Below are 14077 nucleotides of genomic sequence, written 5' to 3'. Positions count from 1 at the left end.
AGCTCCAGCGAAGGGGGCGTGCGCGGCGGCGGCTGCTGTAGTTTCAGTATAAACAAGGAACCCGACTGGTTAGGAAGATTTTGTTTTTCTTCTTCCCGCGCGCTTTCGCTCCCTGTCCTTTGGTCGCATTTGTGGGCGCGCGGCACGCAGCCGGGAGGGGGAGGACTCAGAGTCCACCTGCAGGTAGGTTGTTCCCTGGCTGGGTTGTTCTCCCGGCGGGGGGACCACAGCCCGGTAGCTGGAACTCGGGACCCTGCTGAGCGCTGCGCTCTCCCTGGAGATCCCGGGGCCGCGCAGGGAGCGAGCTGGGCTCAGAGACTGCACCGGCTGGGTGCGCTCCGAGGCGGCGGGAGATCCCGAGGCGAGTGAGCGCGAACGCGGGCACCAAGAGCCGGGTTACAGCCCGGGACCGGGGGAGGGCCCCTGCCCGGCCGCTGCGGGCACCTGGGACTGCCGCGGCCCCAACAGGTGCGTGGCCGAGCCGCTGGAACCCGGGTAGGGACGGGCTTGGGTTGGGTTGTGCCTTCTCTCTTTCTCCCTGATCCTGCATCCAGGCCTTCTGTCTCGAGATCGGTGGTTTTTGAGGATTTGTCTTGAGTTGTAGTCGCGTCCATCATTTTTTTCATCCCTTCTTTCCTTCGTGTGCATACCTACGTTGATTCTTCCACTTCTTGACTAGTTTTGTGTGTGTGTGTGTGTGTGTGTGTGTGTAGGGGGAGCTGTTTATTTTTGTTGTCAGTGCCATGTAATCTAAAGTCTGACTCGTAGGAAGGGGCAAGGGAACAGAAGTCACATACTCCCCACCGACAAGGTGACGTTCTGTCATCCTTCGGTGTTCACCTGGCAAACTTGGGAGACACTGAGTCGTATTGCTTTTGCCAGAGTTCAGTTGAATAGCCTCGGGTCACCTGCCTGGGGAATCTTAAGATGAGCTAGAGGTATCTGGGAGCCTCGCGGGCAATCAGCTTAAGGGAGGCTCTTTCTAAGGGAGCTGTGAAAAACAACTTCAGTGCTGCACCAGGGAAAAGGGCGAGACGGGGGCTGGGGTGCGCGCGCCATTGTGTGTGGGTATGGACGTACCATTTCAATACGGCTTGCTGTCTTGCCCCAATCAAATCGGCGCAGTTCAGGCAAAAGCAACGTAGCTTAGTCCTCTGACACTGCCGAGGGTGGCACAAGTGTGGCACATAACACAAGGAGATTGGCTAGACTGCGATTTTCTCTTCGGAATGTAGATGTATGTGTCCATCCTCCCTGATGAATTCGGTGGATATGGTGTATATAGATGAATATGCACACAAATTTGTGTATGTGTTTGGGCCGAACGCGTCTCCAAGGAGTCCTTCGTCAGCAGCACCATGTGACGACGATCAGGAACTGCTGGTGTGTGTAGATCTATATTTAGCTCAGATGGTCTAATGGCCGAGGGGAGGGTCTCTGAACGGGGTGCATAAAGGGGAAGAGTCTAGGGATCAGGGTGGTGCACTTTTGAATGATGTCTGGCACAGTCACACTCAGATGGGGTGAATAATTGCCCTTTCCTCGTGAAAACGGTAGCTAGAGCTTGGCATGTGATGGCTGTGCCTTAATTTAAAACATAGTTGGACCATGGCAATAAGCCTCTACTAAGAAACAAGGAGGTTTACAGTTAAGCAGCGTGTGTACCTGGTTGGCGATTTGGGTGAAAATAACTGGTCCCATGAGATTTAGAACAAAAATAGAGTTGATTTCTTTTATAAAAAGAAATAAAAATAAAAATTCTTTGCTGTTGAGTTTTTCATAACAGAAAAAAAAAGAATGGCAGCTTGTTAAACCCTATCATTGAAGGTAATTTTATTTTTTTAAGTGAGGGGCAGTGGTGGAGCTGGAGAGGAGGACCTTAGGGCACCTTTGACAGACATCAGGGTTTACAAACAACGTTATATTATGCCTTTCAAGCAGATTTTCTGGTGAAGATGAGATCAGCCACTGATTAACAAGTTTCTTGGCATTCTTCCACTGCATGCCGGGTCAATCCTTTGTTTTCTTGTAGGTGGCAATATTTGTGACTACTAAGTATACTGGCTTTGCACTTTCCAGTTGTCTAACGAAGTGTTACATTCTTAGAATTTATTTCTCCTATGGTGCATTTTCAGTCTTACTTCATTTTATGTGCTGCATTGGATATTTTATCTGATACTACCACATCTAATACCTGGGAATCATACTGTCTTTTGGAGAAGAGAATCACCAGAAAACATTCACATGTATTGTCTCCCGCTAACCCCCTACAGCTTAGCATTAATAGATTTTTTATATGTGTGTGTGTATACACATATATGTATATATACACATATGTATTTATATGTATAAATCAAAATATTTTAACAACACATACTTCTTATATGACATTTTATTCTTAGAACCTAAAATTAACTACTAGTTAATAGAGTACAATAGACCAAAAACAATTCAATACACCTTTCTGATGGAAAAAGACATGTTAAGAAAATTGAAGGGGAGAAACTGGGATCCCTAGTATGACTCATGAGTGTTGGGATCAGCTTTGTCAATATCCACAGAGTACCTGAAAGAATTGGACTTGGGAGGAGCATTGGGACGGCCCCAGGAGAGCACCTCCTTGGAAAGGAGATGGGTGAAAGGAGTGTCTTTTCCTTTGCTTGGGAGAAGAATCTAGAATCCTTGAAGCAGGGATTAGGAAACTTGATTCTGATGCCACACATAATAAATGAAAAAGCTGTGAAAACATTTTGTGACTTCTTAAAGAGGCCAATTGCACTGTCGAAAATGCTGTTTAAGATTTATGGGATTTGTATTAGTAGTAGTTGAATTTGGGTATGGCCAGCCCACTCCCCTCACTTTTTCAGAACTATAGTTGTCCTTTTTGGTTCTCCAGTTAAAACTACAAAAAAGTCCCATGCAACCTTTGCTTATCCTAAAGTGACAGATGTTTTAGCCTAGTGCTGCGGGCATATTTCTGCTTTGGAAATAAGGAGACTTGGGTTCTGGCCGATCTGGAGCCCTAATCAGTGATTTATTTTTTCTCTATGCCTGCAGTTTCTGTAAAACGACTGTGAGGAGTTGAATGGAGTGATTTATTAGTTTCTTTAGGTCTGTCATAACTGCTTTATTTTGTTGTACTACTGCTTCATGCATTTACACCCTGTCTTAGGGGTGGACTAATGAAGGGAGAAGTGATTTGCAGTTAGATGTTCACCTACTTTCTAGGTATGTGGAAATGAAGAGAGGAGAGTGAAATTTCTTTTTATTGATTAATATATGTAGACGTTTAATATTAAACTGCTTTTTGCTTTTGTTTTTCCCTAGGTATGAATATTAAAAATGATTATTAAAATGGTTGGTGTCAGATTTTTTTTTTGGCCTATTAAATCAATATTACTATCCATTAAATTTTTAAATTTGTTTTGAACAACCATTTTTTCTTAGGTTTATATTTATTATTTCATTTCAGGGTATGTCTGTGTCTGGAAATGATTCAGTTGATTCAAATTTTATTAGGAAACCCTGCTTAGAAAATTAGTTTAACCCAGAGAAGGTACAAATTAGCCTGGAGTACCAACATCTTTCTGTTGCTCTAAAAGAGAAAAATGGGGAGGGATGAATATAGTTTTTCAAAAATTCACAGCTGGAAAATTATCCCAGTAACCATATTACATACTAAAATATAAATAGAAAACTCTACTTTTTAATAAACATCCTCATTAGGTATCAGATCAGTTTCTTGAGATGAATTAGGTATAGAAAAATAAAACCTTTTATTAAAGAGTGTTCTCCATATGATATTACTTAATTTGTGTTGAGATCTACCATGTATAAATGATGATTCAGCTACTCGTATCTGTGCTGTTCAGTATGGTAGCCACTAGTCATATGGGAATATTTAAACTTAAGTTTATTAAAATTAAACAAAATTTAAAATTTAGTTTTTCAGTTGCAATAAGCCACATTTTAAGTGCTAAGTAGTCACTTGTGGCTAGTGGCTACTGTATTGGATTGTGCAAAAGAAAAACATTTTCAGTATCCCAGAAAATTCTTTTTGACAGCACTCAATTAGGTAATGATGATTTTGATTGTCCAGAAGATCATTTTTATTCTTCTAGGAAAAGGAAATATTTAATTCTCATTATAGATGAGCACTTACAATGTAAGGCATTATGAGCAAATGGCATTAGCCAGTACGTCTTCACCTGTACAGTATGAGCTGTATAGTTCAATAATATGCCAAGATCACAAATACCAGTTTCTCAATATATTTTCCCCATAACTCTAGTTATCCTTTTGCTTTTCTAAACCAGCACTGTTACTGCTGTAAAGTGCCAACCCTTTGAAAGACGAGGAACGAGGAGCCATCTACTGTCCAGTTTAGGAACTGCATGGAAGATGTAGATGATAAAAAGTTAATGCATGAAGAATGTATGCATTACATTATTTACATTCAATATGTCCTGGGTTCAGTTCCCACGTAGTGAAGATTTAGTTCATAGAAGAGCTTTAATTGGCTCTCCAGGTCATGTGCTGAAATGTCATTTGTGTTTTAATAAACTGCTAACAACATATCCCCAAGACAAAAGATGACAAATCCTAGCTTTGTTTTTCTTCCGAGGAAACCAAAGATAGTAAACTATTTGAGTCAGAATCCCCTTCCTCCATCAATTAGGAATTAGTAAGGAAATCTTTAAGTAGCATCTGAGACAAATCAAGCAGAATGCAAATTCACTTTTTGTATGGATGCTGATAAATCAGGAAATAATATCACTATTTCATTGCAGAGAGAAATAGGATCTTCCTTCCTCAAAAATACTGATTTTTTTTCTTTTTCTCCCTTAACTGTGAAATCTACTAAGCCTGTGGGACTCACTTTCAAAGAAGGTACTTATCTTGGAGTCTTGGAGTTTCTGTCTGTTCACATACCAAAGATGTGAGTTGACTATGAGTTGTCTTCTCTGTGTTGTTTACCCTCTCAATACGATACCTTTTTTTTTTTTTTTTTATAAAGGAGGTAAGCAGAGGTGTAGCATTTCTGCAGTTTCCAGAGATGCTGTTAGAAATCTCTGATTTAGGACTTCCTCTGAAAGAGGACAGAAATGAGAAGATAATCTAGAAATTTTCTTTCTTTCTTTCTTTTTTTTTTTTTTTTTTACATAGAGTCTCGCTCTGTCACCTAGGCTGGAGTGCACTGGCACATTCTCGGCTCACTACAACCTCTGCCTCCCAGGTTCAAGCAATTCTCCTGCCTCAGCCTCCCCAGTAGCTGGGACTACAGGCGCCCGCCACCATGCCCAACTAATTTTTTGTATTTTTAGTAGAGATGAGGTTTCACCGGGTTAGCCAGGATGGTCTCGATCTGCTGACCTTGTGATCTGCCTGCCTCGGCCTCCCAAAGTGCTGGGATTACAGGTGTGAGCCACCGCACCTGGCAATCTAGACATTTTCAAACTCAAGTCATGTTTTAGATAGTGTCAGAAACTTGACTTTTACCTTTCACCCTGGCTCAAATCCATAGTTAGATACACCCTGTGAAGGTGCAGTCAATCTTGGTATGCTAGCAGGGCAAAAGGAGGCAGGCTGCAAGTACTTGAGATAACAGCTGGAGTAAAGCTGAAATATGTGAACTCTTAATTCAGATCTATGCAACTTCAAGGGAGAAAAGGAAGAAACAAGTTGTGGAAGATGAATCTCACCAAAGGGCAAAGTTTCTCTGGCATCTAGATGGGAATTCAGGAACCAGTAATTCCAGGATATTAAATTAAACCTCTCCCTACTAAACAAATATGCTTTCAAAGTTCAGCTGTGATACGGAGGCCTTCGTCTACTTAAGTGTTTTTTTCTTTTTCTTTAATTGGGACACATGCCCAACATTTGAACAGAAGCTAAAATATTATGGTCAACATCAAGGCATTAGATTTATTAGATATTTCACCGAAGCACTCTATGTATGATGAAATAGGGATTGAAAAAAATAAACCTTTTTTTCTCTGACTCTTACATTTTCTGTCTCATTCCAAGTGTAGAGGAAATGCTGACTCGACATTCTGGTAGAGATTTACAAAGCACCTATTGCAGACTTTGAGGGATAGCTTTTGATTTAGTTCCCATACCCATCTTTTCCTCAACCTCTTTTCCAATTTCAGTTGTCACCTGAAACCACCCTATCCTGGTGCACCTGCTTTATCATAAATAACATTGTGCAAAAGCAGTCGCTAATTCAAACACAGTCTGCTGTTTAGAAAAAGGCAGCTTTTCATCTGGCACTTTAGTGGGTTTGAAACCATTAGGCATGCCTTTCAAATCCATTCATATCGTAAATCACCCAGAGCTTGCTTCCTTGCTGCTGGATCAATGTCAGGCTGAACTTTTTCAGGGTCCTTGGAAGAACATGATCTATCTTTGTGACCAAATTAGCTGCCTCTGTAAGATGTCTTGTCTGTCAACTAACTTTTCAAGTTCCCAAATTAATTTTAACAAAGAACATTCATCTTGTATACCTGGGCTGGGTATATCTTGACTTCCTGTTGGAAGATTTTCCAGCATAACCTGTAATCTATATGCTAATTTTGGTGGCTCTACACTTTCTTTTCGCCTGGTTCATTGTTTTAAAACCAGAATCTGTTTCCCATTATCTCCCTGCATCTCCTCACATCCTAAAGTGCTGCCTCAATTTATGCAGAAAAGAAAAGAAAAAGCCCATTTCAATAGCTGTACCCAAGCCAAAATAGTTATGATTATTTTATTCTCTTAACTCAGTTTGATTGGTACTACCTGAAAATACAAGAATTCCTTGATTTCTTTTCCTTTTTTCTTTTTTTTTCTTTTTGAGACAGAGTTTTGCTTTTTTTGCCCAGGCTGAAGTGCAATGGCACGATCTTGGCTCACGACAACTTCTGTCTCCCAGGTTCAAGAGATTCTCCTGCCTCAGCCTTGCGAGTAGCTGGGATTACAGGCATGCGCCACCATGCCCAGCTAATTTTGTATTTTTAGTAGAGATGGGGTTGCTCTATGTTGGTCAGGCTGGTCTCGAACTCCTGACCTCAGGTAATCTGCCCACCTCAGCCTCCCAAAGTGCTAGGATTACAGGTGTGAGCCACCACGCTCGGCTTAGGAATTTCTTGTTTTCTAAGGGGCCAGTCTTGAAAGTGTTAGACCAAGGTTACTGTCAGAGCCACCATGTTCTCCTTCCTTGGCATAGAGAAATAATATCTAGGTTCTGTACAGGCCAGGACATGGACTTCTTAATCTGGGGTCTGTAAATTCCCTGAAAGTATATGAAAACTGGTGTGTACATTTCTCTGGGGGTGGTGATGGGGAGAGGTTTGTGATCTCCCTAAAAAGTTAAAAGCCACTGACTGAATTGAATATATTCTGAGTTGTAAAGAACTGACTTACAAATGCAACTTCGTAAGGTGAGAATAGCTTTTGAGATGAACCTGCTCTCTGCTTTATGTATTATTGGTAGGATTTGAATAAAGTCAGCAGCTTTTTCTTGTGTCTCATACAAATCTCTTTTTTCTGAAGGAATTAGCTACTTTGAAGTTGGACTTTATGGTAAATTAATGCCAGTATTTAACTTGCTGTTCCATCCACATATTCTAATTTTGGAGAAGAGTCAGTTTTTCCTGAACAAAATTTTTCGTTATCTGGTCCCCATTGATAGGTATATTGAGTTAGGCAAAATTTGTACTAACGACAGATGGCAGACAGTGGAGAGGCTAGTTTTGAGGCTGTGTTGCAGAGTGTAGAGAGGAGTAAGTTGAGAGTTTATAGGATCTCAGAGACAGAAAATATTAGTTGTGGAAGCTGAAAGGAGAAGATTTGCTGCCAATAAGGAAGGCATGAGAACTGCACTGACTGAATGAAATAAATAGAAGTTACGGGTTATGAGCAACCTTACCCTGAGCCTTTCTTTCCCTGGAGAAATCATTAGGAAGTGATTCCTGGAGTTAATAGTGTCCAGGAATAAATACTTGTCTGGATTCTCATGCCCAGTACTTTGAATATTGGATTTATTTTCTTAACAAGAGCTAAACCAATATTTAGTCTTTTGGTCCTCACTTTTCGATTCCAGAACTGAAGCAGTTAAAACAAAAGACCCAGATATCAAGTCTGAGGAATACGGAATGAACAGTGGCTCTTGGTGTGTGGTTAACAGGAGGGAAGATACTTTAGAGAAAACAGACTACTATGTTTGTCTTCTTAGGTATTTAGAATTCTGTTCCACAAACAGTGCTTTCTGTACCATTCTGCTGATTTTTCCTTGTGATTATCAGGCGCGTCTATTACACAGGCAGTTGATCCTTCCAAAAACAGCTAGACTGGCCACTTGTTAGACATTGTCCAGCAATGAGTGATGAATACTGTGAGCCATGATTTTTCTCTTGGTCATTTCTTTCATTAAATTTTTTTTGCTGGAAATCTATAAAATACACATGAGCAAATATTACTATATTTCATTGAGTCTAAGAGGCTATCCATTGTTAGATGCTCTGTCATTGCATATATCACTTAAAAAGACTGTTGAGTAAACATTTTTTTTAACCATTCAACTGTTTACACACATCCCAGTTTTGAGGATGTTATAATGTTTTTTAAAGTCCATACTAGAATCCGTGGAGTCTCTGTGTCTTGATGACACCGTGCTTTGATGGCAAAGGCCAGTAGCTTAAATACTGCTGTTGACAGTTGAACTTTTTAATAAGAGTAATTAATGGTACTAATACTTCTTTGGAGCAAGGATTTATGTAGAGCATGTAAAACGTGTGAATTATCCTAATAGCCTACAATTTGAGACAGACTGACAGGATTTTCGTTTAATGATTAAACATTAGAAGTTCAAAGAAGACTATTTGCAGCATATCGTGATGTAGTGTAATAAATTTTGAACCTGGAATCAGAAGACCTAACTCTGAAACCCTACCCTACTTGTCCCTTACTCCATGTCTAACCCCAAGCTAGTTATTACAGTTTTTCTGAACCTCAGCTGCTTATGTAGTCAAAACAAGATGAGGATGCCTGCCAGATGAGGTGGTTGTAGAATCCAGGAAGGCATTTGTAGTCAGTAAACAATTACACAAATGGAACCATTGAAATTCTCAGAGCCTTCTGCATCACGGATGTCGTGAGAGAGACCTGGAGGGGGGCTTCAGAGAGTAAAGGTCTGTGACATGTGAAGACATTCTCCAGCACACAGTATCCCATAGTGAGAAGAATTATGACTAACGAAGGGAGAAGGGATTAAGGAATTGAAAAGGTTCTGTCTGGAGTATATGGGGAGGTAGAAAAATAAGACTATTGTGCATAATAAATAAGGGACTGAAGTGACTTGAATCTCAGGAGTTAGTTATTGCTATGTGCAAGGTCAGCAATCAAGGTGGTTTCATGGGAAAATGAAATAAGCTAATTAGCAGCATAACTTTGGGCTCATTAGAAGGCAGAAAATAGCCTGTGACATAACTCTCTTCTTACAGTTGATTTTTAAATACAGTAAGCCATAACCCTTATGCATTTACCTCAGTTTGGTTTCTATCGCTATTTGCATTATTTTCTTTTGGTGCCTTGTTGGAGGGAGTTTTCTAAGTATTGATACTTTGCACCTCTTCAGAGAAATACTACGAGTGATATAGCTCCAAAAAACAATACACAGTCTTTTGCCATTGCTCTAATCATAATGCTCTAAGAAGAACCTTGCGCTAAAGAAGATAAGTAGTTTTGTTATTATTTAGGATTTTGGAAGGGATAAACAAAATTGGAAATAACAGGTGGAAAACATACCTGGTGGTGTTGAGGGTTTGAAGATTTCACAGCCATTAAGTGCCCGAATTAGGGCTTCATTAAATCTGAATCTTTGTCCAGATCTGAGCTCTTGTCTACTCTGCAGGAGTAAATAATTAAGAAGTGCAAATACTTGGTGGCTTTTGGTGCTGATTCCTTGAAAACAAAGTCTGAGTGACCCATGACCATTTTATGGGTTGGTGCTTACTGCTGATTAGCCCGTGGCCGGAGAGTACTTGATGCAGGGGAGTTCCATTCAGCAAGAGTGCAGCGATGTGCTGTGGCCTCATTGCTGGGTCATCTTAGCCTGGTCACCTTACCCCCTTTGGTCTCAGTGTGCACATTTATAAGAAGAGGAGATTGGACTAGATTGTGATGGCACATGGGCTGCGTCTCCTTCCATGACTGTCTGACAGTCATTGCTAATCACTTAGAACCTGCATTCTCCCACTGAGTTACAGCTTGCATATCCTCCTTGCTCATCCTCAGGCCTTTAGACAACCACTTGAATTGCTTGCAGTTGGAAAGTGAAATGAAATGTTTTCCAGATCCTGGGCCAGGTGATTTCTGTGGTTCCTTTGAATATGATTTTCTGATTTTTTGGAATTCCCAAATCCTGGCCAACCATCTCCCAAAAGTGCTTTGTTAGAATGGTTGTACTAGCAATGAGTAAGTGCTCCAATGAAGGAAACTGTGTGGTTCCTGAAAGAAAAAATCCCAATTCCAAGGGCATGACGTTCCTCATGCTGTATGTGAAGGACACTGTGGTTATAACCATCTAAAGCTTTTCTAAGCCAGAGGCAACCAAATCCAGACAACGAGTTCTCTCTCAGTTATCTGAGGGAGCTTTTAGGTGCCTCTAATCTCAGGTCCCTGCCTCCTAGTTTGAGGACATTATGAGTTTCTCAGGGCAAGGAAAGACTGGCTCTTTTTCTTCCCACCAAGGATGGCCAGTTTGCAATGATTATATTGCACAGGAGTTGTTCTCATAGAAACCTGGCAATTGGAAGAGGAGAGAAATGTACTTTGTCTATTGCCTTATAAAATGTTAACATTGAATGATTTATTTATTTAACTGCAGTTCCTACATGTGAGGTCTTGCCAACTAAGGGTGTGTGCAGACTATTTGTGTTAATGTTATATCCCATAGTGCCTGACCCTTTGGCTGTTATGACTATGTGCTACCTAAAGGAGAGCCATGGAGCCAGTGACCCCACTAGTCACAGATCCCTGTGGATAGAGTGGTTCTCAGTCAACACCTTCTTCCCATTTGTGGCTTTTTCGTGGATCCCTTTAAATTGTCCCTCAGCACTGGTTTGTGGAGGGGACAAAATACCCAGAAATGAAGTTGGTTTTTATTTCCTGTTTATTTTTCTTGATGTTTCTTTTCTCTAATTCTGTTTTCACCGGCCAGGTTGGCTTTGATGATGGATGTTTTCTCTTAATGTCCCACCCCTGGCCGCCCCCTGCTGAGGCACGTGCACAGGTTGTGGTGCTCTGTATACCCATCAGCTGTATCTGGAACAGATGCTCAAGGAGTGATGGATGTGACTTCTCAGACAGGGCTCCACGCCCCTCCCACATTGAGATGCAAATATCTTTTGGCATCTTGAAAAGAAAGATTAGTCCAGGTTGTGTCCTCCTGCTGCCTCCACACACCCTGTCCCCGTCAGTCCATGACTTGGAGTATGGCTCCCCCTCATTGTTTGCCTTCTGAAGCCCCCAGTCTCTGCAGCTTTTCAATGCCTCCATTGTGCAGACATGGTGCCAGAGACTGGGAGTCTGTTCTCAGGGCCGGGTGCCGTCCCTAGGAATTCAAGTAATAACTTAATAACCTCTGCCGTCTGCAGAGCACCCTCTGACAAGGCCTTTGTGAATTGCAAAGTAAACAGATGGAGAAGAGCAACTTATCTCAGGACTGTCACAGTGCTCCTTGTTCCCAAATCGGGTGCCTTCTCAGCCTGAATGTTTATTGAGAACTGAGGCTTTACAAGATACTACCCCACAGCCCCAGGAGAATTTAACACAAAGGGAAGAAAGTCAACAGCATCTGATCTTTCAGTGAAAACTGAGGAGTCTACATGAAATCTTGTGTGTACATGTATACATATATAAACACACACAGTGTACTTTAATTCTAGGCCTACTTTGCAATTTAGTGTTTTCAGCTTCAGTTTTGGTTGTCTTCAAGTCCTTCAGATAGATCTTCAGTGTTAGGTAACTTTTCCCAACCAAATTTTAAGGTGTACACATTTCCACCTTAGGAAAATTGTTGACTCCATGCGATAAAGCAATCAACGTTCAGTTCCCTTGCCCCTTTCACAATCTGATGTGAAGGAGTGACATCTAAATATGACAGCCAGAGACTTGAGTCTAAGTCCAGAGTGGGCCCCTTGGTCTAAGCGTTGTATGATATTTGATGGGAGTGGTACTCAAAAGTATGATTACATGTGGTACAAACAGAGCAATTTGGTTCTCGATGGGCTCTGATATTGTGTCAGAACCTGAACTACTATTTTAATTGCCTATTCTCTCATTACTGTTAAATCTTAGTGCCTATTAAAGCTTACCTTTATTTTCATACTGCATATTGCTGACATTATGTTTTCTTCTTTTTTATTCCTTTTAGGAAAGTATGCCTCAGACTCCTCCCTTTTCAGCAATGTTTGACAGCAGTGGTTACAATCGAAACCTCTATCAGTCTGCAGAGGACAGCTGTGGAGGGTTGTATTACCATGACAACAACCTCCTCTCTGGATCCCTGGAAGCACTCATCCAGCACTTAGTACCTAATGTGGATTACTATCCAGATGTAGGTATTCATGTTTCTCTGAAACACATCCTTGGCAATGAGTAGAAATTACAGTACAGTAGGCAGGGACCATAGATAATACAGAATTATCTCTAGGTTGCTGAGAATTTTTCTAATAAGAAATTGCATATTGATTATCAAGTGCATTGAAATCAAGTTGAGCCTGGATAAGGATCAGATTTTGGTATACTGTGCGTATCAATTTCTTTTCAGTTTAGTTACTACATTGTAGACAGTGTGATACCATCTAAATGAAGTATCTGTAGAGTTGATTCATGCATATAGCTTAGTCCTTAAATAGAAATGTCAGAGAACATTGGATGCTCCCAGAATATATAATGCCTTTTTTGTTTCCAAGATCATCACTATGCTAAGAAAAGTGAATGTAACCAAGGAAAGTATATGGAAGAGAAAACAAGGTTTATGCTCAAGATGTAATTCTTTATAGATTCAACATCAGGTGACATGGTTGCTTTATTTTACCCTGGTAACCTACATTTATATAACTGAATCTAGGGAATTTGTTATATGTTTTCTCAGTCTTTACAGTAATTCCAAGAGGGAAGAGAGGAGAAAACTAATTCAGAGTGTTGAGTGTTTGCTCATGGTTTCACTCCCAGCATCAGCAGTCAAACACAGGTTTTCTTTCTGGGACAAATGACTTTTTCCCCTTCCCTGTGCTACAGCTACCTCTATGGAATTGAGCTTAGTAGTAGGAGATTTGCTGAGCAGCTGGTTAGTGATAAAGATCTCATGAAAATATCTAGACTGCATTCATTTGTCTTTATAAATTTAATGATAACGTTGGTGTGCAAAGGATAGTTCGTGCTTGCCACAGTAATTCACCATAGTGTTTCTTACTGAGTTATCTCTCTGTGTATTTTGTTACATGGCATTTTCAGATATGTTGCCACACAGGGAAGACTTGTAACCAAAAGTAAAAGGAATCCCTTGTTCAGCCCTGTAAGTGTTTATGAGCTAGTAAAGACGCTTAAGGGAAAAAGAAAAATCCCATGGAATTTCTCTTTTCAATGGGAGTCTGAAATTGTTATAACAAATAAGCACTACTTCATTACTGGCTTCTTGGGAGACAATGTGGTTAAAGAAAAGTATACAGTGTTATATTGTGCTTTATTAAATTGCTTTGCCTTTAAGCAAATAAATAGGTTACTTGAAAGCCTGCCTTTGAATGTTCTGACACAAACACTTTAGTGTGACATGCTAGACACCCTGGAGAATTCTTGAGTGTTATGTGCATTGGGTAGGTAGGTTTTTTTGTTGTTATTTTTTGTTTGGTTTCCGTTGAGTTACAGAGTATTTGCACACACAACCATGTTTTGTATGGGTAGTATATTCAAGTAAGATTTATCTCTCTGGGCTGAATTTCATTCTTCTTTACTAAAGTGAGTTATGTGTCTTGGTATCCTGGCTCCCTGAGGATGGATGTGAAAATGTGCTCTGAATAATTCCAGGAGCCAA

General features: G+C 40.6%; 1 protein-coding gene across 1 annotated transcript in view; it reads left to right on the top strand.

The window, feature by feature from the left end:
* Positions 1–43: 43 nt before the first annotated feature.
* Positions 44–14077, top strand: part of RASGEF1B (RasGEF domain family, member 1B) — a 43279-nt gene continuing 29245 nt past the window's right edge. The window contains exons 1-2 of the mRNA XM_011941751.1: positions 44–183; positions 12416–12598. Of these exons, the coding sequence (XP_011797141.1) occupies positions 12422–12598 (177 nt within the window). The 5' untranslated portion in view covers positions 44–183; positions 12416–12421. The remainder of the gene's footprint in view (positions 184–12415; positions 12599–14077) is intronic.

The sequence above is a fragment of the Colobus angolensis genome, unplaced genomic scaffold (genome assembly GCF_000951035.1).
Source record: "Colobus angolensis palliatus isolate OR3802 unplaced genomic scaffold, Cang.pa_1.0 Scaffold200, whole genome shotgun sequence".
Lineage (NCBI taxonomy): Eukaryota > Metazoa > Chordata > Mammalia > Primates > Cercopithecidae > Colobus > Colobus angolensis.
Note: the sequence above shows the minus strand (reverse complement) of the source record. Positions and strands in the feature narration are given on the sequence as shown.